We start from the raw sequence: 27,860 nt of genomic DNA on the forward strand, positions 1-27,860 counted from the left end.
TAAAATAGTGTTATAAATTGAATTGACCAAAGGGCACCTGAAAAGATTCTTTAGGTTTTGTTAACTCTTTACAGTTCAGAATTACTTCCTTTTGTAATTTACTCTTGAGACTTTGTAAATGTTTGTTATCCTTTACTCTTTTTATGAACATCTCTCAGAGACTCTCTACTTGCAAAGTCTCCTGCATTGTTTATTGAACTACAGAGTAAGTGTGTAGTAAGATACCTCTTCAGGGTTGTGAAATTAAATGGCAGAAAGGAGTTCTGTACAGAGTTGTTAACACCAGAATTGGGAAAGATAAGATGTGATTTGTGAGAAGGCTAATGCTTGGTTAATGTATATATAATTTCCTTTTTAGAATCATGCTCACATTGAAAAAGCATGGTCTGGATTTAATGAATCCACGGTTCACTAAACAAAATGGTAAAGCATTGAATCTGTACCTTTTTATTGTCAAACGAGTAGTAAAAGCCAAATCGTAGACTATAAAAAATTCTTATGGAGTGATTCACATAGAAGAGAGAGTTCATTTTATTGTTAATAAAGCAGAGTATCTTATGCAGTGATTATCGTCAGTATTTATTATTCCACTATATATTGAAATTATTAGAAAGAATGCAGAATCAAATCCCCTTGAGATGCGCACCATAATCAGTGGTTTCTACTTAAATAAGAGAGTATGTGTTACCTCTTCCTTTGTCTTAGGAGAAGGAAGAAGAACCAGTTGTAAAAATAATGGTTGATGATGCGATTGTGATAAGAGATAATTATTTTAGTCTGCCTGTTAAGAAGACAGATACGAGCAAAGCCCCGTTACACTTTCCTATTCCTGAAATTCGGTACCTGGTTAAAGAAGTCTCTCTTGTCTGGCATCTTTTTGGAGGAAAAGATTTTGGAACAGCCCCTCCTGCTTCTCCAGCTAAAAGTTATATGTAAGTTAATTTCTACATAAGTTTATTTGGCGGACCAATATACTCTCTTTGTTGTGGCGCACGGGCTTCTCTAGTTGTGGCGCGTGGGCTTAGTAGTTGTGGCACAAGGGCTTTGTTGCCCCGCAGCGTGTGGGATCTTAGTTCCCCGACCAGGGATCGAACTCGCATCCCCTGCATTGGAAGGTGGATTCTTTTTTTTTTTTTTTTTTTGCGGTACGTGGGCCTCTCACTGTTGTGGCCTCTCCCGTTGCGGAGCACGGGCTCCGGACGCGCAGGCTCAGCGGCCATGGCTCATGGGCCCAGCCACTCCGCAGCATGTGGGATCTTCCCGGACCGGGGCACGAACCCGTGTCCCCTGCATCGGCAGGCGGACTCTCAACCACTGTGCCACCAGGGAAGCCCATGGAAGGCGGATTCTTAACCACTGGACCACCAGACCAATATATTCTTTTCGCTAAAAATACATAGAATTTATCCTTTTAAGAATTATTAATAAGTAATATTAAAAACTGTAATTTAAATGTTACTCTTTTAATGTTAAAGTTTTGCATTTGAAAACTTGTTTGCATTCTTTGTATTTTTTTCCTAAAATATGATGACTTAAGGCATTTCCATTCAGCAAAATTTTTCGGGTACCTACCATGTGCCAGAGCCTGTGTTAGAGGCACACTCATTAAAATGAATACGACCCAGACCCTGTCCTAAGTTCAGAAGGGAGAGAGAGTTACGTGAGCCAGTGAGGGCAATGAAGTGAAGTGTGTGCATCAGGAGGTGGGGACCACGCGTGCCCCTGATTCTCTAGCACCCAGCAGGGTGCCCAGCACAGAGTGGATGCTGCTGAAGTACCTGCTAATGAGTGCCTTATTCCATGGTTCTAGAGGGAACTGGATGGAAAGATGAGGCAGAGACTAAGGGTAAACACTCTCAGTGGGGTGGGGAGGGTCAGGAAAGGCTTCACGGGGTAGGAACCTTTGGCATAGCATTGTAATGACTTTTTCTATTTAAAAGTGCTTTTAAAAAAACTTATAACTTTACTATAATTCTTTTCCGTGTTAATTGGAATTTCTAGGACTTGTCCTCTGACTCACAGGGGTTTCTGAAGTAATAAGGAACTTACACGGAGGTCTCATTTCTAAGTCTATCTTGTGATATGCACACCAACATCATAGTTAGCGTTTTCTGTAGTTTTAAATATTTAGCAAGTAGATGATTGCTGTAACGGCAGTAATAACATTTATGTTCTCAGTGTCTCCAAGAGATAAAAGATGCGGTTTTGATTTATAGCAATACAGTTTGTGGCAGTGTTTTGCTAGTTCTGTAATCTTTTCTTTTTTCATCCTGTTATTTTTTCTGGTGTCATTCATTGCCTTTCTTTGACTATTCCTTTAACAAAAGGTTTTATTTTTCATTTATAGTAGTCCCCACAGCTCACCTTCTCACACACCTGCAAGACATGGACGTAATGTGGTATGTGGGGGAAAAGGAAGAAACCATGACTTTTTAATGGAAATACAATTAAGCAAGGTAATGTGACATTTTGAAAGGAAAAATCCACCGAAGTAGGAGCATTAGTGGGTGTTCTTTGGTTACTCCCTGTCCCCTCCCCCATGTGGTCTTGGGGTGTAAGAGGAAAAGTGCAGGGATCTTGTATAGAAACTCTTGCCTCTTTTTCTTTCTCAAATACTCTAAGAAAATTTAGGGGTTTTGTTTTTGTTTTCCCAGGCTACCCCTAGAGCAGTGTCTCGCAGAGTTGAACAAGCATCAGAATCCCCTTGAGGGCTTGTTAAAACACAGGTTGCTGGGCCCCAGAGTTCTTGATTCAGTAGGTCTGAGGTAGGGCCCATGAATTTGCATTTTTAATGAGTTCCCAGGTGATTGTGATACCACTTTACCCAGGACCGTGCTTGGGGAACCACTGCGCTGGAGCCTGTCTCTGGGAAGGCCTGCCATTGGATAGCACACAGGTCTCAGGTCCTTTGTGAGCATCTAGAGACCAGTAGCCCAGGCTGCCAGTGCCATTGATGCAGTTAATTCTGTCAGCTTGTCTGGGATTGTGCCAAGGGTCGAATATTAGGGCGCTTATCATAGAAACAGTGCAGTGATGACAGCTCCATATACTAAATTGTATCCTTGCGCCCTTTTGGAACTTGAACCTTGCCTCCAAGCAGTTTCATAGGTATGCAAGATAATAATTTTATGACTTATGCCTATTGAGCGTTTTGCTTGAAAAGGATAGGGATTTTACCAAGGTCAAATAAGAAATGTCAGTCAGGCTTTTCCTTGTATGGTCCTGAACACGTGGATTAATAAATAAATACGTGAACAAATGTAGGAATGTTATGCTGTTCTCTGAAAGTGGAATCGAAAGCTGAGAATTCAAAGAAAATGAGTGATGTGTTACATTTTAAAGAGAAAATCTGATTTAAATAAAATGTAGAGATTGTTCTGTGTTCTTTCTCTTCTGTAAAGGTGAAGTTTCAGCACGAGGTCTACCCCCCATGCAAACCAGAATGCGATTCTAGCCTCTTGGAACACCCGGTCTCCCGGCAGGTGTTCATCGTGCAGGATCTTGAAATTCGAGATCGTCTGGCAACATCACAGATGAATAAGTTTTTGTACCTGTATTGCAGTAAAGAAATGCCTCGAAAAGCTCATTCCAACATGGTAAGATTTAAAACTTCATATATTTTGTTGTTGTATTAGTTTCAGAAAAGTATTTTTATTGTATCTAACTGCAGAAGATTTATTTTAGATTAGAGAAAATTATGGGATTTTTTTTCTCATTTTTATATGAAAATCCCTTTTAAATACGCTGCTTAAAGTTTTATGTTTTAAAAATTATTTTGCATGTTGTTTCTATAATTGCCAATATATCAATACCTGAGGAAAACCAGAAGTCCATAGTGATCTACACAAAACACTTACACAAGGAATTCCCTGGCGGTCCAGTGGTTAGGACTCCATGCTCTCACTGCCAAGGGCCCTGGTTCGATCCCTGGCTGGGGAGCTAAGATCCCACAAGCCACGCGGCATGGGCAAAAAAACAAAACACTTAACACGAAATATTTAAACGAAATTGTTGGCAGTATTCCACATTTCTAACTTTTAAATTTTCTTAGAATAGAAATGATCAGCTCAGGACTTGCAGAAGAAGACGTCACAGAAGTTGTCTCTGGAGTGTGGGTCTATGGATTAGCTCCTGGGGCTTAGCAAAGTTCTTTGAGACGCGAGTACAACATTATCATTTGCGTTTTTTCCTCTAAAGAGAATTTATATCTTTCATCAGATTCTTTAAAGAGTGTGTGACCCAAAAAAGTTAGATTCAGGATTCTAAGGGAAGAGGGTAAACAGTTCCAGTTTTTGTTCTGATATACGGACTAGATATAGGATTTTTTTTCCTCTTTTTTGCTTTTCTTTTTTTTAATGAAAACAAGGTCATATTATCACTAGGGAAAAAATGTGTTTGTCTGTCTCATCTCGTAGCTGACAGTGAAAGCATTACATGTGCGCCCGGAGTCTGGCAGGTCACCACAGGAATGCTGCCTCAGAGTGTCACTAATGCCACTTCGCCTCAATATTGACCAGGTTTGTATTACAAGCATAAGGCATGGAATTATGTTTAAATATATATCCCACATTCAGAATAAGAGATTTAATTTAGTAGAATTATGTTTATTATTATTTAACTTTTATGGAAGTTGCATAATTAAAACAGACTTCTGCTGGTAAAGAATAGGGCAAATTCATTAGCTGTTTGGAATCTGAATTATTAGTGAATAAACGTTATTAGATTTTGTCCTCCAGTTTCCTGCGCACTGTCTACGTGACATAGCGCTTAATACCTGCTTCTCATGTTCTCTGATCTTTACATACGTACTCCTAATGCAGATATACAGGTATTTTCAGAGGATGAAGGGACTCCTCGATATACACTACTGAAAGATATAGGGGATTGTAATCACAGCATCTGGAAGAGAATTCCCTGCCCTGGGCACAATGACAAATTAGTAAATTGGCACTTGAACAGGTCACAAACAAAGCAGAGATTTATGGAAAGAGGTAAAGAAATCCACTTTCCTATATCCTAGCAAGCACCCCATCAAATGATCCTGGGTTTTGCCTTCCCAGAGAGCTGTTTAAAGCATAGTTGGTGTTTTACAAGCTTTGTTCCGTGTATGAAGATGTGATACTTGGTAGTAGTGCAGTGTAGTGAAGAGTGTGGGTTTAGAGTCAGACCTGGGCTTAAATCTCAGTTCTCTTTTACTAACTGTGTGGCTTTTGGTAGGTAACTTAATTTCCCCAAGCCTCAGTTTCTTCACTGGTAAAATGGAAAAAGTAATAGTACATGTAGCGTCTTTTTTTTTAAAATGAGGATTAAAGGAGACTGGTGTATGTAAAACATTTAGCTTGGTGCCTGGCACACACTGTTAGCGAGCAGAAGTGTTAGCAGTTATTATTAACTGAAGCATATAACAACTACAGAAAATAAGTGGAGTTTTTATAATAATCTGCTTTTGAAATAACAAAACCCTCCCCTTATACCTTACATATTGGTGTGAGCTCAGGTTTGGAAGTGGAGTATATGTGGGGTGGTATTATTTGTTTGATTAAATAACATTGATTGAATAATGTCAATTCATTATTTAAATAAGTAATAGATGTATCAGGGATAATCTAAAGTAATGTTTATATTGTAAACAAAATATAGGAATATCTCAGAGAAGATGTGTTGTGAAGCACAGAAGTTTAGCACAACTTTATGTTAATATTTGTAGCTTCTGAGCTGGGTCAGTCTTGCCAGTGAGTATTTTAGATTTATGTTTTCTCATTATGAGAAGAATATCTTTTGAAACCCATATTTTAATTTAATTTATCCATATTGGCCTAGTAGGAATATGATGAAGTATTTATGGGAAATTTGATCTGTGAAAATCACCAGTGTGAGCAAGAATTTGAGATTTATCTTTATGGCATGACTTTACCAGACTTATCAAGCCCAGTTTTCTTTAATAGACCTTTTCTTTAATATTGAGCTTAATTTCTTCTTTAGAACTATAAAGCATTATGATTTTAAAATGGAGGAATATTAACCTTAGCAAAAACAATCAGAGAAATAAATGTTATGACTAAACTGAGAAGGAATGGGAAATAATTCCCCAAGGTATGGGATCGAGGGAAACAAAGCCATGCTGCAAATACATATGCCTTAACTAGGAATATTATGATACAAAAGAGTCCTTTCTAGTTTGTGTCTTCTAAGATTGACATACCATACCAAATGGTCATCTGAATAGAAAGCCAAATATTTGTGTTCTTTAGTTTTTCTTTTGAAAACATATCAGTTGATGAATGAGAATGCTTTGAGTAATGTTTTTCTTACCAAGCATATCTCTGACTTTATCTTCACTGGATCATAGACAGTAAGTATGAAAGCAATGTGTTGTTTTCTCTTGTTTCTAAGAAGCTGCATTGCTGTTGAAAGTCGGTGCAGTTGCTTGTGAAGCGCAGCGTACCTGTAGGGCAGGCAGGACACTAGGCAGATGGAGTGATTGCCATGTAGGGAGCTAAGTAGATGATGGAGGTTGTGTAACTAGGCGATTTGAGATCCGAAATCTGAAGGGGCCAGATTTCCTGGTCTGATGTTCATTTTAGTATTGAACTACCTGGAAATCTGTGTAGGAAAATATGTTAATTCCAAATCATTTGCTGAATGCCACCCTTGTCCCAGGTCTGAAGTAGGATGCTGGGAATACAAAGAGGAAGAAACATCCCATCCTCAGAGATCTCTGTTTAGTGGGGGAGACAAAGAGACAAATGACTTTAACACCCTGTGATGAAGATAGGCATGAAGATGTGTCCCACCAGAAGAGGGCTCCTAAGCCGGGCTGGGAGTTTGGAAGATGAGGGGTGAGCAGTAAAGGCTTTCTGGAGGAGGTGACAATCGAGCTGGGTCTTAAGGGTCATAATAAAAATTATGAATTTTTGTAAAGGCATTGAGAGCCTAATTCAGGTTGTGAGATGCAGTGTGAGGCCGTTGGGTAGGACAGGTGCTTGGCTGAGGTTGGAAGTGATGAACATGTAGCAGTACCAGTTGGCATGTTTGTGATTCTTTTCAGCATCACCTGAGCATGACATTGAAAGCATTTCTTTCAATACCTTAAGTCATATCACACTGTTAATATCCTTTACCATGGGACCTTAAAGCTAGAAATAACTATTTTATAGTGAAGTTTTAACAAAAATAATAAACCATATTTTTTAAAGTTAAAAATTGATTTTATTGAAGTATTATTTGCATATAATAAAATGCAGAGATTTTAGGTGTACAGTTTGAGCTTGACAAATATGTCTTGTTTTGGCTCTTAATGAATAAAGCTGCTATGAAATCTGTGTACAAGTCTTTTATGGACATAAGTTTTCAGTTTTCCTGGGTAATTATACACCGAATGTCTGGGTCATAGAGTAGATGTGTGTTTACCATCATAAGAAGCCGCCGAATAGTTCTCCACAGTGGTTGTACCATTGTAGGCTCCCATCGGGAACAGATGAGGGCAGCAGCTGCTTCACGCTCTGACCAAACTTGGTGTTGTCTTTTTAATTTTCGCTACCTTACTTGGTGTTCATTTTGGTTTTAATTTGGATTTCCCTGATGACTAATGATGCTGAGCATCTTTTCGTGAGCTTATTTGACATTTGTATATCTTCTTTTTTTGAAGTGTGTGTCTTTCTAGTTTTTTTTTTTTAAGTGATTTTTTAAAATTTTAGTTATTTATCTTTGGCTCTGTTGGGTCTTCGTTGCTGCGTGTGGGCTTTCTAGTTGCGGCGAGCGGGGGCTACTCTTTGTTGCCATGCGCGGGCTTCTCTTTTTGGTGGCTTGTCTTGTTGGGGAACACGGACTCTAGGTGTGCGGGCTTCAGCATTTGTGACTCGCGGGCTCTAGAGCGCAGGCTCAGTAGTTGTGGCGCACGGGCTTAGTTCCTCCGCAGCACGAGGGATCTTCCTGGACCAGGGATCAACTCATGTCCTCTGCATTGGCAGGCAGATTCTTAACCACTGCACCACCAGGGAAATCCCTGTGTCTTTCTAGTTTTAGAGTTAGGTTGTTTGTCTTATTGAGTTGTAAAGAGTTCAGCATAAATACCAAAATTAAAAATTTAGAGAACATTTTGAAAAGCTGATGATCAGTATCCCTTTGTCTGTTGTTTGTAGTAAAAATGTGTAAAAACCACTGTCTCTTTAGTCTTCCCTTTTTTTAAATAAGGGCACATTTATACCTGGAATTTTCTCTTTGCTTTTTTTTGGAGGCAAAACATTCATAGTATTAAAATATCGCCATCTGGTGGCCAAAGGAGAACATTTTATATACTATTAACTGTCAACATGTAATATTGGATATATGTAAATATACACATATATAGTGATTTATAATAAATGTATGTAGTGTAAATAATATATAAATATATACTTAAATACGTATGTGTAAAGCATAATAATATAGTGAACAATTCATGAACTTACTCCCCAACTGCAGATCCAGAATATTTCTAATACTGTTGAAACCGCCTGTTTGTTCTTCAGTCCTAGCCCTCAGTCTCCCATATGCCATGTTATCTAGAAAAATACCTTTCTAACTTCCATCATTTATACTTCTGACAAGTGTGATCAGTAGTAGATCGGATCCTTTGGAATTGCCAGTCAGGCACTTGGTGTGCTGCCACTTACTGTGACCCTGTATTTCACTTTCACATTGCGGTTTGGTACAATATTAACGTTTTATATTAATTAAAGTTTTTTAAAATGGGAGGGAAGAGTAAGAAAGAACAGGCTCTGGTATTTAATTTTCATATTCTCCAAAATGGATTTGTCAGTCTCAGTAAGGCTTAATGAAGCTGCTAATAATGGGCAAATGTGGCTTGCATACACAGCACCAAGAATGGTCCATACCATAGAATTTCAGAAAAGACCACACTGATTGGGTGATTTTATTTATTTTCAATTTTTATTTTGAATATCATGTCTAATGAAGAAAATGTTTAAGGCAACATAACATAGTGGTAAAGGCAGAAATAAGACATTAAGAACTTTTAAGGCACATCTGAGTATCCAGTACATGCTAGCTGCTGTTATTGTTTAGTAATATCACTGCTACCAATTCAGAGTGAGAACTAATGCCAAATTAAGAATGAGACTACTATATTTCTAAGAAAACCAAAATGTACTTTGATTTAGAAATAGCAGTTTAATTTCTAACTTATCTGTCATAATTTCTGCATCTATAAATTAATTTTCTCCGAGTTGTGAGAATTAACAAGGAAGTGTATGTGTGTGTGTGTGTGTGTTTATGTGTGAGAGAGAGGGAGAGATTGAGAATAGGAACAATGCTTGACACAGAGTAGGGACTGAATAAATTATAGCTGTATATGAACAATGAGTGAAATATAAGACTTCAAGACACTTCGTTTCATAGTTTTAGAACCCTTTAGATATAATTGCATCTTTCAATTTTAGGATGCCTTGTTCTTCCTGAAGGATTTCTTCACAAGTGTTTCCACAGAAGTAGAGCTTCTCATGGCTCCAGATCCAGAAGGTATTAAATATGTAGAGTTTGAAAAAGTCTATAACAAGTACTTGGATTGATTTTGATTGTTATGAGGCCTTTTTGAGAATGTACTTACAAATCTTTATTCTCATTTATATAAATGTGTTCTGTGCTCATTTTTGTTAAGTTGTACAAATGTAGTTTATGTAAAAGTACAGGAGTCCCCCCTTATCCTCCAGAAGTACCTTCCAGGACCCCCAGTGGCTGCCTGAAACTGCAGATAGTACCAAGCCCTAAATATACTAAGTTTTTCTTTCTATACGTACATGCCTATGATAAAATTTAATTTATAAATTAGGCGCAGTAAGAGATTAACAACAGTAACTAGTAATAAAATAAAACAATTATAACAATATACTGTAATAAAAGTTAGGTGAGCATGATCTTTCTCTCTCTCAAAATGTCTTGTACAAATTTAATGCCTTTTCCGTCTTAACGAAGCACTTATCTTGCACTGTGGCTGTAACCTTTGAGGTACGACAGCAAAATGAGTGCGAATTTCTTTTTCCTTCATCACAGTTTTACAGATTTGTTCTTACTGTAGATCTTAGCGGCCTGAGCATACAATTTTTTTTTTCCTTATTAAGTCAAGAGCTTTCACCTTTTCACTTAGAGGAAGCATGCTGCGGCTTCTCTTTGGTGTATCCGAATGGCCAGCATCGCTGTTCTTGTACTTTGGGGCCATTATTAATAAAATAAGGGTTACTTAACACAAGCACTGCAATACCCCAACAGTCGACCTGATAACTGAGATGGCCACTCAGTGACTCACTGGTGAGATATGCTGGACAAAGGGATGATTCACATTCTGGTGGGATAGAGTATGACGAGGCAAGATTTCATCATGCTACTCAGAATGGTGTGCAGTTTAAAACTTAGGAATTGTTTATTTCTGGAATTTTCCATTTCATATTTTTGGACCGCAGTTGATCTTGGAAAGTGAAACTGAAGATAAGGAGGGACTACTGTAATAATTTAAAAGGTGAAAGGTTTCTCTAGCAGTAGCTGTGTTTATTAAACGAAATGTAGCAAAGCAAGTTAAGTGTAGATTGACTTAAATTGTTGCTTTAAAGACATATAGCTAATTTTTCAAATGTGCACTTTCAGTTAAAAAGTCTCCTGGAGCTGACGTCACCTGCAGTTTGCCAAGGCATTTAAGCACCTCAAAGGAGCCAAATCTAGTTATTTCTTTCCCTGGGCCAAAGCAGCCTTCCCCAAATGGCAGTGCCAATTCAGTGCAAGTGGTCAATGGGGAAGAAGAGAAGGACTTCTCTGCTGAAGAAGCGTCGTTTAGCGATCAGCCTGTGTTTTTTAGGTAAATCATTTAATTTTGATAACAGATGAAGTTATTATAGAGTATGAAGGTTGTTCTTTCGTGTGTCTGTGTGCGGGAGATCAGGAGGTCGCGTCAGCGTCTCTGTGCACTGGCAAATCATCACCTGGTGTATCTATTTGTATGCGGGCCCCACCTGCTTGCACCTCCCATTTATACACATCGCAACCCGGGCTCAGGATTTATCCTCCCATTGATTCTGTAGCAGGAATTTTCTCTTCCCCTTAGATTCTTCCTTCTGTTTTCCTTCACCTGTCCCTCGCTTTCCAGTCACTTATTATGGCCTGTTTGTGTGTCCTTGAGCGTGATGCTGTCCTTTTCCCTCAAACGCCTCACCTTCAGCATTCCTCCCTTTTCCCTTATGGGGATTTTCTGTCTACTTTCTCTGCCCTTCTCTATCACTGTTGTGTCCTTCCTGACCCGCCGCTAACTGGCTGAGTTGGAATCACCAGGAAACCCATGTCCCTGTTGACTACAGCCAACAACTAGCTGGTTGTACATTGGAGTTTATCCTCATTTCCAGATCCATTCATTCTAACCGTTTTCTTTCTTTCCCAGCCCTTGATGGTAGGGATGGAGCCTTGGCTCTATTGGAAGGAGAGAGGTTGAAGATCGAAACCACCTGTGTTGTGAGGGACCGTTAGCTCCTTTCCCTGGTTTTCTATAGTCCTCTCTTGTTGACATCAGTGGTCCCCAAGTTCTGTCTTTCTAAGTTCTGAGTTTAGAATGTGACCCAAAGTAGGCAGTATAACTGTTTTAAAGTGTTTTCATGTTTTAAATATCTTGTATATTGATGAAAATAGTTAGAAAATAGAATGTGAGAATTGGAACGATCCTGGGAGAGAGGATCTCTGGTGGTTCTAAACTTTTCTACCATAAAAGAAGAATCTCTTTTATTATTTTCCCACATTTCTTTTTTATTTTAAAATTTTTTTCTAACAAAAACATTGTGTATCTTAAGTAATAATTTGAATTCTCATTTCATATAAGCTACCAATTTGGTTTTTGTGAACACTGGATATCCAGTATAAAAGAAATTGAATTGTTATAATTCTGGCCTGAAAGCACAGAAATTTGACACTTTTTAGTCAGACTACGTAACCTCACTTACTTAGGTAAATATTTGTTTTTTTCCATTTAGACTACTTAAAATAGCTTGTAGATTTCTGTTTCTACTCTCAAAAGCTCCTAGTGTATCTAGGACCCTGGGGTGGTACTTGGTGATATAGTTCAAATTACTCACTTTACAGATGAGGAAGTTAATGCACAGAGAGGAGAGGTGACTTGCTCAAGGCCACACAGTTAGTTAGTGGCCAAGCCAGGACTAGAACAGAGGTCTTCTGAATCCCAAATCCAGTGCGTTTTCCAAGTAATGGCATAATAGTCCCCTCTCCTGCAGACATTTATTCATCCCACGGATATTTATTGAACATTTATTATATGTATGTCAGATTTTGTTCTAGGTGAACAAAGTAGAGAAAAATCCCTATTTAATTGAGCTTATAGATAATAAAAATATATGATTTGGCCTATTACATACATGCCATGGAGGAAAGAGTGAGAATGGAGGAGGCAGATGTCGAGGGGCTGTCGCCCAGAGAACCCAGTGCAGATGAGTGTTCGGAAGATGAGGGATGACCTGGGAACCCAGACTTCTTGTAGTGATTGATATAAATACAGCACTTCCATTTTACTGTAGGTTAAGTGGACTTTTGTGGGATGACTTGGGATGACTTAGTATATAACCACCGACATTAATTCTGTAGTAAAAATGTGTTTCAGCTTCCAATTTACAGTCCAACTTTTGGAAGCCAACTGCTTTTGTTTGATGTGTACCATCAATGTATAATTATAATTTCACTTAGAATTCCCAATATTTGTGTGTCAGTGTCCTATTTGCAAGCGTTAATTTCATGACTGTCCACTAAAATTCACCAATGTAGATGGCATTTAAAAATTTACTGATGAAGACATTTAGGCTCAGAGAGTTTAAGTTACTTGCCTCGACTGCATCCCATGTAACTGATAAAACTAGGGTTCATGTCTAGGTCTTCTGGATCTTTCTGCTCTATCACAGAGCTAAAATGAATACCTTAGCCCTTTTTTACTTTTCGGTAATGATTATGTCATTTGGTTTAATCTTGAAAGTTGTCTTTATTAGTTCGTTCTCTGTATGAATGGAATATGTGCCAGAATAAATTTTCCTAAGATAAACATTGTTTAGTAAACTAGGAAAAGGTTTTTGTGAGAAATTTAATATATAATGAAATAAATAAGATTTATAAGATGATTAACATCTGTTTAGTTGTTACATTGCCTTAAGAAAAGGTAGAGCTAAAAGACATTCTCTTTTATTTAGGCCTTAATATATTCACATTATTTATTTTGTGGCTTTGTTTTTATTCTCCAGTTGAACAAATTCATTTATATCTAATTTCAGCTCTTAGTAATTTTGAATATAAATAACTCCCCTCCTTTCTTTATCTTTAGAGAATTTAGATTCACATCAGAAGTTCCTATTCGACTTGATTATCATGGCAAACACGTATCAATGGATCAGGTCTGGAAACTTTGCACAAATATACTCTACAAAATTATCTCATTTGTGGACTCAATTTTTTAAAAACTTTTTTCCGTTATAGTTTGTATATGTGAAATGCAGTGTAAGATTTTAAAATTTAATTCTGCTTTTAAAGTAAATTAAGTATAATTTTACTTAAGAACCCATGAGTAAAATTTGATATAAATTGGGTCATATAAAATACATGTACTTTTTTGCTCTAAGTATTTTAGGTGTTTTACCTTTAATAGCGATTTTTTTTTTAATTTAAAGGGTACGTTAGCTGGGATTTTGATTGGTCTGGCCCAGTTAAACTGCTCTGAACTGAAGCTGAAGAGGCTTTTCTATCGGCATGGGTAAGTTGACTTATTACATGAGACTTTAAGATGTAGTTACTAACGTTAGTTTACAGCAAACTAAAAATTGAGTTTTCTTAACAAGCATACATAATTTATTTTACAGTGTTGTTTGCAGAGACCTCATTTTTAGAGGATTTTTACTGGCTAGGGACTAATTTTTATTCTGAGAGAATAGAAGTAGTTTGAAGAGAGTAGTATTTTTCAAAAAACAGCTATAGTTAGGATTTTTAAATAATTTCCCGAAGTTATAAATTAGCCTATTCAGTGAAAAGACTGGAAGTTCACAAGGTAAACAGTTCTTAGTAGCTAAGAACTGTCTGGCGATTTATAGACACTGAGTCAACCCTGTGCCAAAGCTTTAGATGTTGAAGAAGTAAGAACAGTGGAAAAGCACACTTATATATACTGCCTAAGCCTTATACAGAAGTGATCAGCATTATAAGTGCTAAATTATTAGCACTTATATATACTGCCTAAGCCTTATACAGAAGTGATCAGCATTAGCATTGGGTTAGATGTATGTGTATACATAGATATATTTATATACTTAGATTGAAAATCTATAAAATTTTGTCCTTATAATTTGTATGTTTTCTTTTTTGTCTTTTTTTTAATAAACTTATTTATTTATCTATTTATTTTTGGCTGCGTTGGGTCTTTGTTGCTGCACCACGGGCTTTCTTTAGCTGCGGTGCGGGGGGGCCACTCTTGTTGCAGTGTGTGGGCTTCTCATTGCAGTGGCTTCTCTTGCTGTGGAGCACGGGCTCTAGGTGCGTGGGCTCAGTAGTTGTGACTCGTGGGCTCTAGAGCGCAGGCTCGGTAGTTGTGGCACACGAGATTCGTTGCTCTGCGGCATGTGAGATCTTCCCGGACCAGGGCTCGAACCCATGTCCCCTGCATTGGCAGGCGGATTCTTAACCACTGCGCCACCAGGGAAGCCCTCTTTTTTTGTCTTAAGTAAAAAAATTCCCCAAACTTGTCTAAACCTATAAATTTCATTTTCCTTCCTGTATACTTACAGTCATTTGCTCTAGTTTGCTAGGTGTTGACAAATTATTCTCATATGCAATCACTGAATGGCTTACTGACATTAAGAAGAACCAGCTGCCAGGAATTCTGGGAGGCGTTGGGCCTATGCACTCACTAGTGCAATTAGGTGAGTGTTCTTTTTTAATTAGAAGATAATTGATTTTGCCTGATCAGTGATTCTTAACTCTTTTGGGGTTATGGATGCCTTTGAGAATCTACGTGAGGATCATCTTTCTAGAAAAACCTACATGTTAGTCGTACAAAATTTTGCCTCCCATTTTAGGAGTTAAAAACCCGAGGGTTGGAATGATAGCAGAGATCTAAGCCCCAGCACGCCTCTTGATTTCTGTGTGTTGGCTGCTGTTCTAGTGCAAGGCCTGAAGGACTTGGTCTGGTTGCCAGTTGAGCAGTACCGGAAGGGCGGCCGCATCGTCAGAGGGTTTCAGAGAGGCGCTGCCTCCTTTGGCACCTCGACAGCGATGGCTGCTCTAGAACTCACGAACAGAATGGTTCAAACCATACAGGTATCTTTCCAAAGACCAGCTTGATCTGTACAAAGAGGAAGAGCTGTTGTAAGCAGTTGGGTTATTTTGTTCTCAAAATGTACTGTGAAAGTGTATAAAATATTGAGAATATTTTATTTGTAATGATTTCATATCATTAACTTTTTTTTTGATTAGCTGTCCAGTGTTAAATAAGTAGTTAAATAATAAAGCAGTGGACTACAGTGTCAAATTCGTTTGCCTCTTTCAGGTAGATTATAACTATTAAGTTAGCCAAGGATTTATTTCACCACATTTATGTGAAAAGATCATAGCTGAATGTAAAGAAGGCATTAGAGATCTAATAGTGGTCCTATTAAGGTTTGTTATATTAAGTATTAAGCTCCATTTGGCCTTATCCAGTTGTTCACAGACATGCATTCTTGTCTAACCTTGGTAACAGGGAGAGTGTTCTCAGAAGGCAGAGGAGGGGCTGAAAAATTCAGCTCAATCCAGATATGAGTTATTAGTGTACACTTTAACATTCTTGTTATAAAAGTGATACATTCTTGTAAAGAATTCAAATGCTGCAGAAGGGCCGGTCTGAGGGTGTGTGAGTCCCTCTCCTCTTCCTCTCTCCCCGTAGGAAGTGCACTGTTGGAGCTTAACGCTCCAGACTTTCTTCTGATTCACTTTTTTGTTTTCTGATTCACTTTTCACTCTCTGATAAAATGATCCAGGCGGCGGCAGAGACTGCTTATGACATGGTGTCTCCTGGTACCCTTTCTATCGAGCCCAAGAAGGTCAAAAGGTTCCCTCATCACCGCTTAGCCCACCAGCCAGTGGACCTGAGGGAAGGTGTGGCCAAGGCCTACAGTGTCGTGAAGGAGGTGAGTGGGCACCCGAGGGGACAGGCCAGAAGCAGTTTGCGTGCTTTCCTGACGTTCATCTAAAGAGCAGCGGCACTTGGGCTTTGTCCCAAAGAAACCCCTGGGGTGGACTTGGGACTGTTCTGTCGCTGGTGAGTGCAAATATCTGCATGAGGTAAGAGAGGAGGCTGTGTCCTGACCTGCAGGCTCACGAGAAGAGTAGTGATCTAGTGGGAAGACTGACCTCTTTACATACAGAAGCAAACAAGGAGTAGTAGAAACACGCCACGGACTCACCAGTGGAGTTAACATATGTTTATATTTTGCTGTATTTTCCGCAGATTTGTTTAAAAAATAAAATTTTTCAGGTTAATCACAAATGCTGACCCCATTCCCATGCCTTCACTATCCTGAAGATGGTAGATATTTTTTCTGTGCATGTTTTTTATAGTTTCATGTAAGTATGTATTCATAAGCAAATAATTGCTTATATTTTAAAAGTTAACATAAATGGTATCATCTGTACCATTCTGTAACTTTTGTCTTTCAAGATATATCCACATTGATATATGTAGATCTAATTTAAACTTTTATAGTATTTCACTGTATGAATATAGCATAATTTATTTATCTTCCTATTAGTGGACAGTTTCCTTTTTTAAAAAATTAATTAATTTATTTACTTCTTGTTGGCTGCGTTGGTGTTCGTTGCTGCGCGCGGGCTTTCTCTAGTTGTGGCAAGCGGGGGCTCCTCTTCATTGCGGTGCACGGGCTTCTCACTGCAGTGGCTTCTCTTGTTGCAGACCATGGGTTCTAGGTGTGCAGGCTTCAGTAGTTAAGGTCTGTGGGCTCAGTAGTTGTGGCGCACAGACTTAGTTGCTCCATAGCATGTGGGATCTTCCTGGACCAGGGATTGAACCCATGTCCCCTGCATTGGCAGGCGGATTCTTAACCACTGCGCCACCAGGGAAGTCCCAGATTCCATTTTTTTCCCTGAAATACGGCTATTGGAATGTTCATATAAACGCCCCTTTGTTTGTATGTGCAAGAAGTTGTTAAGGGTGGAATTGGTGATTTGTAACTATTTGAATCTTGACACTTATTAAGCATTAACAAATTGTAATTTAGTTGCACCAGTGAATCCTGGTTCTTTATGGGTGTTGACAGGAGCATTCCTTGTCTTTTTTTTCTTTCTTTTTTTTTCTTATTCAAACAAAGTCACAAAAATTATAATCATCCTCATCAGTTCACTCAGTCCCATGTAATTAATTTGTTTTTCATCTTGATCTTTTCTTAGCACTTTTGTGAATTCATCAGTTTTCCATTAGAGTTCTGAGAATACTTATTCATTCAATTCAGCAGTATAGTCAGTTACCAGAAACCTGTACTTGTCAGAGTCTTTTCCATGAATTCCTTGAAGGTGAAACCCTTTTATAGGAACATTTTTGCAAAAGCATCAGAGTACACCCAGAACCGTCTGTAAATGACAAAAAACTTAAAAATGACCACGGTTAAAGATTTGACGAAAGTTCGTAATAATGCAATTGACAAGGAAATTTAGTTATTTCTGAGATATACATTTTAAAATAATAACTAGAATTATGACTTATAACATTATACCAGAACATATAAGATTTTTAGGAATTTCATGTAATGTCTGAAACATTAATATTAACATATTTCCATACAAATAACCCAAAGAAAGTTTAGTATTAGTTTTTTTTCCTTTTTTTAGCATTCCTTGTCTTAATCTTTTTTTTTTTTTGACATAGGACATGAAGTTTGAGGTCATTTTACTTATGATTTGTGTGTTAAGATTTCATTAATGATATTTTTCCCTGTCATATTCTGACAGGCAGAAGTGCCTTAGGACAGTCTTTTACGTGACAAAAGAAGCCCATGTGGTCCCAAGTGGTGGGAAGAAGACTGAAGTGAGGGCCCCAAGAAATGTGTTAGTGGATAAATAAAGGCAAGACCACGGATCACCTCTCTTAAAAAGAGGTTTAGTCGGGAGAATAAAGAGAGATAATTACCAGTCAGACCTGTTCCTACAGATGTCAGGATTGGGCCAGTAATCAGCAGACATGTTAGAAATCAGGTTTGTAAAAATTATCCTGGGCTTCAAGGCGTAGCAGGGGCAGTTTGCAGCAGGATATAATAGCACTTGGGTACCTAGCACTTTGCAGTTTCACAAAATTCTTCCCTAACTTAATCTATGCTCATTTAAATAAAAGTATTTGTGTGCTTACTCTGTGCCAAGAGGATAGTAACCCTTAAAAGATAGGTGGTTTTCCTGACTTAGAGATGAGGAAACGGGGTCAGCAAGAATGGCTTCCCCACTGTACCGTGGCGAGACGGTAGTGGAGCCTGGATCGGAACCCAGGTATTTGGGTCTAATGTTTAGTTCTCTAAAACCATCTGTGTGAAGAAGGGAGGAAGGAAGGTGAGCATGATTTGATATGGTAGGTGTGCTTGATTAGACGGAGTCTGAATTCTGTATTAGAAAACTTTTAAAATAGACGTTCCTAGGTGGTGATAAATACTATCTCTTGGGCTTCCCTGGTGGCGCAGTGGTTAAGAATCTTCCTGCTAGTGCAGGGGGCACGGGTTCAAGCCCTGGTCCGGGAAGATCCCACATGCCATGGAACAACTGAGCCCGCGAGCTACAACTACTGAGCCCGCGTGCCACAACTGCTGAAGCCTACGTACCTAGAGCCTGTGCTCCACAACAAGAGAAGCCACCGCAGTGAGAAGCCCATGCACCACAATGAAGAGTAGCCCCCACTCACTGCAACTAGAGAAAAACCCGCGCACAGAAACAAAGACCCAACGCAGCCAAAAATAAATAAATAAAATAAATAAATTTATAAAAAAAATACTGTCTCTTTTCGTATTATATGTTGGTAACTCAGAGATCAAGAGGAAACATCACATGTGTTTCACAAGATCAGGGGTTGGCAAATGATAGGTCTCAGGTCAGATCTGGCCCATGCCTGTTTTTATATGGACCGTCTAGTAAGAATGATTTTTACAGTCTTAAAGGCTTGTAAAAAGAAGAAAACAAGAAGGAAGAAGAAGAGTATATGACAGAGACTGTGCAGCCCGCAAATACTTACCACCTGGCCCTTTGCAGGGACAGTTTGCCGAGCCCTGCTCTGCATGATCAGGTCTCGTGGTGGTTGGGGAGCAGTGGTGAGGGAAGTAGTAGTTGTAGGAGCTGTTCGGTGAGCACTTAGTACCTGCTGAGTTGTACCGGGCTCTTTAGGTGCAGTATTTCATTTAACTCTAACAATCACTACAGCATTTTCATTCCCCTCTTAAAGCACTTGTGTCAGGTCACACAGCTAAATGATGGAGCTGAGGTTTGAATTTGCTTGGTGGTGCTGATCACCACGTTCTGACACACTAACAGCGACTGTTTGTGGGTTAGGGAGGGGACCTGGGAGCAGGCAGGAGGAGGATGTGGGCAAATGTGTAAATTGTAAGCATCTTCACTGTGGTGACGGTTTTACTTGTTGGCTGTTATTCTGTAGATAGTTTGAACAATAGCACTTACATTTTTTTTTTAGCTCTTCTGTAACCCCCTCCCCGCCACGGTATTACATGTTTTTTGCCTGCTGTGCTGTGTAAAAATGATACTCGCATCAGGTTGTCAAAGTGAGGGCTAGACTTTGGACTAGGGCAAAGCTCCTTGATTTCCCTGGAGAGCCCAAAGTTCCTCTCATTGTGCCTGTCACTGAAATGGTCACAGTGGAATAGTGCCTCGTGGCCCCTAAGGGATTTTGAGTTAGACAAATGGTAGAGATTTGAAAGTCATGTATGACGTTTTACCACTCTGGCTTGACCTACTCATTTACATATTCAGCTCTAAAGCTCAGCAGTCATGATTATTTTAATGTTACACAGTTAGAAGAAAGATGAAAAATGCTGCAGAAGCTTTGTTTCTAATTATTAAACATGTTCCTGCTTTATGTTCTCAGAATTTTCTCTGTTTAATCCAGTAAAATGTTCTATTTAGCCTTTTATCTTAATTGAATGTTCCACAGTTATCTCTTCTAGTACATAGCCAGTAATTTAAAACAAATTAAATTATTTTCTGGAGCTTAGTCAAATTAGGTTTTTTGTTACAGTTGAATCACAGGTGCTATCACCATATTCATTTAGTGATTATATTTATTCAAGAAGCTTTGTTTGCTAAGTTTGATTTAACTAGAGTGATTACTGGTGCCAGAAAAGCTGCTCTTGGATTATTGACTATTTCTGTAAGCTTCCCCACGTGAAATTGTAGTTTACAATTGTAGTGTACACAACTGTCACAATAAAATGCTAAATCATAATAATTGCATCTTACTTTCCCTTATAATTAGAATTGTCATAAAAATAATTATCCTGGCTTATCTCAAAAGTACAGGTTCTGTTTTGTTTTGTTTTTTGTCTAGTTACAAACCTGCTGTTGATTACCTCGACTAAAGTGTGTATTATGAGAGAATTTAGAGAGTTTTCTGACCAGTGATTTGCTCCCCTTCTCTCCCCTCCCCCCTTTCAGGGAATTGCAGACACGGCTCAGACCATTTACGAAACCGCAGCCCGGGAGCACGAGAGCAGAGGGGTGACTGGCGCCGTGGGCGAGGTCCTGCGCCAGATCCCTCCAGCCGTGGTGAAACCTCTGATCGTTGCCACAGAAGCAACATCCAGCGTCTTAGGTGGCATGAGAAACCAAATCAGACCAGACGTTCGGCAAGACGAGTCACAGAAATGGCGCCACGGAGAAGACTGACGTTTCAGACGTGGTTCTTCATGAAGATAATGAGGGTGGAAATAAGGAACAGAGTATCCCACTGGCAGCTTCAGGGGGAACTCGCTTAATTTTATTGTGCTCATCTCAGGAACAAAACCATTTCTTAGTGAAATAGTTTAGTATCAAAACAACATGCAACCAAAACCTTTTGACATTTTAGGGCTAGTTTGGTACTTGCCTGTAGAATAGAAACGTTTGGTGGCTGGTGTCAAAAGTCCAGGAAGCATTTGCTGCCCAGTTAGTGGAATGTTTGCTTTTATTAAAATGACTGTACTTTTCCGTGTTACAGACAGCTGTCATTGGAAACCTCCTTTTACAGTACAGAGTGCTCAGAAACATGGAGCACTTTGAAAGCACTATTTACGTTGCTCTAAGGAGTTGATTTTTCTCCAGGTTTGAAGAGAATCACAGCTTCGAAACTTTCATTGAAAATGAGAGACAGAAGCCACAGGGAAAGTAAAACAAATAGGATTTTCAATATAAATACCCGTGAGGGAAAAATAACCTAGTCTGTTGGATTTAGTGTTCCCGCACTCGCGAACAATGTCGTTTCCATTTGCTCAGAAGAGCCTTCTGTGGGAGTTTGAGAACGTGAATGTCGCAGACTTGTTCTGTTGTGTTGCACTTTATTGTGTGTGTGTGTGTCTGTGTGTGTGTGTGTGTGTGTGTGTGTGTGTGTTTAGATTAATACAAGTTATGTGCTATATTCTACGTGTAATTTATAGAGTTACACAAAATATAAAGAGGGGTAAGTCTGAAGGTTTTTGGCAAAGGAAGGTAACTCAAATGTAATAACTTTCATTCATTCTGAGTGTAAATGAAAATGTGCATTCTATAATGAACTGGGGCCCATCTCATTGTTTATATATTCAATTTTAAGCAGGTATAGTGCAAGGTTATTAGGAATGTGTGGAAAGGGAGATTGAAAGTGGTTTTTACTCTTTTGAAATTAACCAAAAATCCTCCAAATATGCCCTAGTCAGCTATTTCGAAGTACCATTTTTACTTGGTTAACAATGTACATTTTGATAATCTGTCAGGAATGAATAAAATATTTTTATTTAAAGGTAAAATTGTTTTATGCTTCCATGAATATTTTGCTTCTCTTAGAGCATATTCATAGATGCAATACTAGAATTTATTCCAAGACCCTTGGGAACACTTTCTCAAAATTGATTTTGGTTAATATCAAGTAAATCATTACCTAGGAGTGAGAGGGAAATTGTTCTCAAGAACTCAGCCTCTAACTTTAGATTAATCTAGCAGAAAGAAAATATAGGACTTTGTATTCATCCACTGTTTAAAGTTGCACGATGTACATCCTCATTTTCTAGAGTGGGGGGATGTCATCGGGGTGAATTTGGATTTCACAGCTGCTTTCACTTTGGGGTTTGGAAAATGACGTATCAATTTCATTCTCTAAACTTTCTAAACAAGAAAGCAAATGTAAACCAAAAATATGAACATTTAAAATTTATAAAATGATGTTAAATAGCATTTGATTTAATTTTGTTTTCTGTTTACTGTTGAAAAACTTAAAAGGATAGTGCTCAGAAAACCACCTGTTTAAGCATCACAGGACCGTTTATTACTCGGCCCTAGTTAGATGGAGTCCACCTAGAACGTGGTCCTGAACGCTAGCCATGGCTGTTTATTATATGAAGCTTCAGCCTGCTTCCGGGGTGCTTTCCAGGCACCCTCGCATTGACACCAGTATTTTCCCTTATAAGGGAACATGCTGTGTGTGATATCTGTGATGATTAATCAAACTGGAAAACACTTGCTCAAATTTAAAAATATAAAATCTCTTTATTAAATATATTTTCCATACTACATCTCATTGAACTTAAATAATTAGTATAGGGAGAAATAATCATCCTCTTCTTTGTACTCTGAGTTGCAAATGGATCTGTTTTTTTTGACAAATTGGGTTTATAAGTCCCATTTAAACATATGTCTTTATAGTGTAATTTCCATGGCTCTCTGTTCTGCCCTCCTGCACCTGCTTTTAATAGAATCCATGTTTGGGAACAGAAACCTTGTGTCTCAGAAAGATTCAGTGTCAGGGTCTAGTCATTGTCAGTTTAACCAAGATGCTCTTTACTTGAGATGTTTACATAGAGGTCCTTTCTATATTTGAATACTTAGGCATTGTTAAATGTCCTTAATTTTTTCTATAGTGTCTTTTCGAACTTTTACGTCACCATGACACAGTAGAGAGTGTTGGCAGGATCCTCGTGTTGCCAGATCTGTGACTTACCAAGTGGATGCTTTTGCCAAGACATTGAGTTTCTTTGTGCCTCTGGGTCCCTCTCTGTAAATGAAGGGGTTTCTTACGACAAAGCCCAACAGAGATTTTCGGATGAGTAGAGCGTGTGTGTGTATGCATGTGAATGATGACGTGGGATGTGGCACTCCGTTGAGTGCCCCAGGCCTCTGGCACCTGGGACGGGTGGTGGTGTCGAACGAGAGCACTGGCCACATCACACCCACAGTAGCCACGGCTCCTTCAGATCTCTGATCTCTTAGAGTAACGTGTCTCTGAATGGCCATGGTGCCTTCAAGGCTGACTTCTGAATGGAGCAAACTGAGCATGTCCATGTACTGCTGCATTGAGTCCACGTTACGTTTCTCCCCGAGGGGTCCAGGTCAGCGAGCTTGATCAGGATACGTTTGTGAGTTTCAGAACCTCACAGTGTTGCAGGAACATGTTAAGACCACTTTACGTTATACAGGCAGCAGAGGCCATGGTGACATCTCCTCTTGATTAGGATCCCCCAGTTTCCCTTCCTGTCTGTCCACAGATTGCTGTTATTTACAGGTAGAGTGTCCGCTCAGCATTTGCCTTTTAGGACAGATAGGATGCAATGTTTTTTTCTAGACATCATAGCGAAGACTTTCATCTTAGTAAAGCTTGGGTCCAATTTGGAGTCCCACTTAAGCACATATATTTAACATCAATATTTTTATAATGCAGAACTCCCTTTAAGAAAAAAAAAAAAAAATCTTCCCAAATAGCAATGTGCCTAAAATGAGAAAAAGACTAAAAACCAGTATTTCCTGCGACATGCTATGCGTCACTTCCCTCTCCTTTAAAAACTGTGTTTTGTAGGTTTGGTGCCTTTGTTCAGTTCCCAAACAGTCCAAACAACTACGTCTGCTCCTCGGGGGCCGCTCGCCACCCTCGGGTACTGTTGATTCAGGTTCTGTGCACCGTGTGTGCTCTCACCAGAGACGGGAGACGAGAGACAGAGGGCAGAGGCAAGTTAGGCAGTTTTAAACGAGGAATCCACACTTGCACTAAGTAGTTTTAGGATTAACAATTAATTATCTTACCATGAATTTAGATCTTGTATATGTAAAAAGCTGCATGACTCAGCTTAAGAGAAATCATTTACCTTTGCCCCGCCTCAGTTTTCTCACACCTGAGTGGGGTGCAAATGAACTCTCAGCTTGTGGCAGTGTGGCAGGGCTAGTGGCCCGTGGTGAGCAGTCTGTTCCCTGTTTCCCTTCATATCCTCTTGACCTACTTAAGACACGAGAGAAAATGTCTATAAAGGTCTTTAAGCGTCGTGAAAGTAAGGGCCTGTGCAGATGCAAAGCGATACTTTGCATCTGCAAATGCATCAACTGGACATACCCATTGGTACTAAATTGAATAACTCAAATATCAATATAAATTTGTGAGTCTTAGGTTAAAAAGGAAGGTTATTTGGGTAGTATATACATAATGAAGGAAAGAAAAATTTTGTTCCATTACCAAGAAATCTTATTTCTGTGTCCCGGAAGGTATAGTCAGTCTTTTCATTGAGAATAACTGAGTGCTTTAATGCCAATTTAGTTTTATCTCAGAAGTTTCAGGATCATGCTAGGCATTGCTCCCTGCAGTAGACTTTACATGCACAGTGGCAAGTCAGCTAGTTTTAATCAGAAGTATTTTCCTTTCATTGTAGTGTCTGCAAATCAGAGAGAGAGAAGGCATTCTAACACACCACGATCGGCTTCTTTGGGGATACGAAACTTGAGTTTCAACAATTCATATTTTGAAATGTCAGCAATTTTTAAAAACAGAGGTGTTAGACATTTTTGCTTCCTGTAACCAGTGTTGGCCCCTTGGTTTCAAGCATATTGCTTCATAAAAAGCACCAGATGGCTATCTGATGTATTTCAAGAGATTGTAGATCTCTTGATCTACAATGGCTGACTCAGTGACATCTCTAATGCTCTGGGGGTGTTGAAATAGCAGCCCCTCCTTTAAGAAACATGTTTACTTTGCTGTTTCACATGTACTTTGTGTATATGAAATGGCAGCTTCCAATTTCTAGTTGGATTTGTCTTACATTGTTTGTGTAACTTGCCGGTCACACAGGACTGTTTGCTTTTTCATTGCGAAATTTGGTAGGGACGCCAATTCAGCTCTTATGTTAATCCATCCTGATTTATTTTAGACATTGAATTGATCTCACCAGAAGTAAAAAGCATATGTTGTATATGTTGACTGTCGTTGCTAAGTTTCCTAATTGAGGTAATTATGGATATGAATACTTTAAGAATACTGATGCTATATGAGTATTTTTGTGGAAATGTTAACTTGTTAGTGTGACTATTATGAATTTAAGAATATTCTTGAAGAAAATTAAAATATTTACTCTTTGGAGTTTGCTCTAAACACTATTGTCTTTCACCAAGAAATGTTCCCTGTATAAAAAGCCTGTATAAAATACTTTTTGAGGCAGAGGGCAGGTCTGTGTCAGATCCTGTTGCTGTGAAATGGTGTTCTTATGATCCTGTGCTGATAAGTACTTCTAATAGCAACTCTTGTAGCTACCTGCTGCTGCCTTCTGAGATGTATAGGGCATATAATGTTAGAATTTGCCACTCCTTCCCCTTTTGGGATAGTAATCACTGCATTAGTTATCTTATCTCCACAATGTAGACTTGCAGCAAACACATCTTATAGTTTTGGTCTTAGGGACCTAGATAAATACTCGAAAAACCTGTTCTTTTTGGAGGAATATTATTATTTATAAAAGGAATATTTAAAAGAAATATTTATTCTTAAAGACAGTACTGTAAAATAAGTTTTGATGTGACAGATGTCATTATATGACCATCCACTGTGAGCAATCATGGAAAAATCGTGAGTCACAACACACTTCACACATGACTCTTGTGAGGGAGGGAAGGGAACCTTTGTGAGGTGCTTGCTGTGAGCCAGGTTCTTTATATAACCCCAATAGCCCCTCTGAGGGGTGCGTGTAATAATCCCTCTTTTCCAGAGGAGGAGACTGAGGTTCAGAGAGGTCAAGGAAGTTTCTTAAGGTCCCATGGTTTGATTCCCGAAGCCCATGCTCATTCTAGGATTTTATTTTAAGAGGAACTTGTACCATTGTCTAAATTAGTGAAAACTCTTCACTAATTAGGAAACCAAGAAAGGAGTTTTGCTAGAAAATGGAGATTATAGGCTCTCAGAATACTTTAGTCAGCCAAACTTGCTTATCTTGCATCTCCACCCCTCTCCCCTCTCCAGGCTGGGCTCCAGCCACAGTCGTTAAGTCTGGGAGGAGGGCTAAGTTAGATTCTCTCCACTTTAGAAATCTTACCCTTGGGGCTGGATAAGCCTTTGCTGTGGGGCTGTCCTGTGCACTGTAGGGTGTTTAGCAGCGTCCTTGGCCTTACCCAGTACGTGCAAGTAGCACCCCGTCCCCACTTGTGTAAACCAAAAATGTCTTCAGACACGGCCAAGTGTCCCCTGGGTGGCAAAGGTCCCCTGGGTGGCAAGAGCCCACTGGTGCAAACCACTGGGCCAAAAGCTCCCCTGGTGAAAATCATGTGCGGCATGGAGCGAGCACAGCGCGTAAGAGCCTCCCCACATTCCTTTCTGGAATATTCTGCCTGGTTCCTCCTTATCTCAGCTTAAAGATTACGCTTCTCAGGCCCAGCCACCCTTACCTCTTTATTACCTCATTATTCATTATAGCACACACTCCTCTCAACAAACTTTGTGGCATTTCTCTCATTTTATATTCAACATTTGTTAAGTATTTACTGTGTGATTACTACTTTGTTCAAACCTCAACAACATGGCATTCACATTCCGTACCAGCCAGGGTCCTGGCAGGAAGCAGATGGCCGGCCACTGGGGCGACTGAAGGAGGTATAAGGAAGGGACTTAATTTAGCACAGGTGGGCAGGGGCAAGGGAGATCCACTGGCACCTCGGGAGCTGGCTCGGCCTCAGCTCTGTGAGTCAGTGGTGGTGTCTGACTTTTTCCCGCTGACCTTGGACACAGGAACACGAGGCCGCTCCCCCTTTCCCATCCCATCTATCAGGAGACTGAAGCAGTGCTAAGCCTCACCACAGGCCTGAGGGGACAAAGGGATAGAGTGATTCACAGAACCCGTAGCTGAAGGGGAGGGCTGCCTGATACAGCTGTGGCCTTAGGTGGAGCCAAGTAGCCAGAGGGGCCCAGACCGCTAAATCCCCAGCCTCGGGCTCCTGCTTTCCCACCTCCTGCTGGAGCCTCCCATAGGTTGAGCCTAACTTACTGCAGTATCTCAGGCTCAGCCTCCCCGGCAAAGAGCAGGGGAGAGGGGGTGGAGAGTGGATCTGGAGGGGCAAATGAAAGCTGTCACTCGGACATGATTTGTATTTGTAATATTGTCTTCATTCTGCAGATGACAACACTGAGGCTTAGGATAAGTGACCTCCCCAAAGCCACACAATGTACTAGTTAAGGAACACTGGTCACTGATGACAGATAAACCCCCGAATCCCAGCAGCTTAACAAAAAAACTATTTCTCATTTACATCAAGTCCAGTCAGTGCTCCTGAATATCTGGCAGCTCTCCCCTAAGTGGTGCTGGAATAGCCCAGGCCCCTTCCATCTTGTGGCTCTG

The 27,860-nt window shown here is 39.5% G+C and overlaps 1 protein-coding gene across 3 annotated transcripts in view; it reads left to right on the forward strand.

Annotated features, from left to right (window-relative positions):
- ATG2B (autophagy related 2B) overlaps nt 1–25,618 on the forward strand; it is a 78,262-nt gene extending 52,644 nt beyond the window's left edge. For 2 of the 3 annotated variants that reach the window (XM_067726356.1, XM_067726366.1), the window contains exons 31-42: nt 706–932; nt 2,348–2,456; nt 3,402–3,596; nt 4,416–4,517; nt 9,441–9,519; nt 10,639–10,846; nt 13,355–13,424; nt 13,698–13,780; nt 14,818–14,939; nt 15,182–15,336; nt 16,035–16,184; nt 20,710–25,618. In XM_067726356.1, the coding sequence (XP_067582457.1) occupies nt 706–932; nt 2,348–2,456; nt 3,402–3,596; nt 4,416–4,517; nt 9,441–9,519; nt 10,639–10,846; nt 13,355–13,424; nt 13,698–13,780; nt 14,818–14,939; nt 15,182–15,336; nt 16,035–16,184; nt 20,710–20,940 (1,731 nt within the window). In that variant the 3' untranslated portion in view covers nt 20,941–25,618. The remainder of the gene's footprint in view (nt 1–705; nt 933–2,347; nt 2,457–3,401; nt 3,597–4,415; nt 4,518–9,440; nt 9,520–10,638; nt 10,847–13,354; nt 13,425–13,697; nt 13,781–14,817; nt 14,940–15,181; nt 15,337–16,034; nt 16,185–20,709) is intronic. The other variant, XR_010940860.1, reaches the window with a different exon arrangement.
- The last annotated feature ends 2,242 nt before the right edge of the window (nt 25,619–27,860 follow it).

This window comes from Pseudorca crassidens, chromosome 1 (assembly GCF_039906515.1).
Source record: "Pseudorca crassidens isolate mPseCra1 chromosome 1, mPseCra1.hap1, whole genome shotgun sequence".
NCBI classification, from domain to species: domain Eukaryota; kingdom Metazoa; phylum Chordata; class Mammalia; order Artiodactyla; family Delphinidae; genus Pseudorca; species Pseudorca crassidens.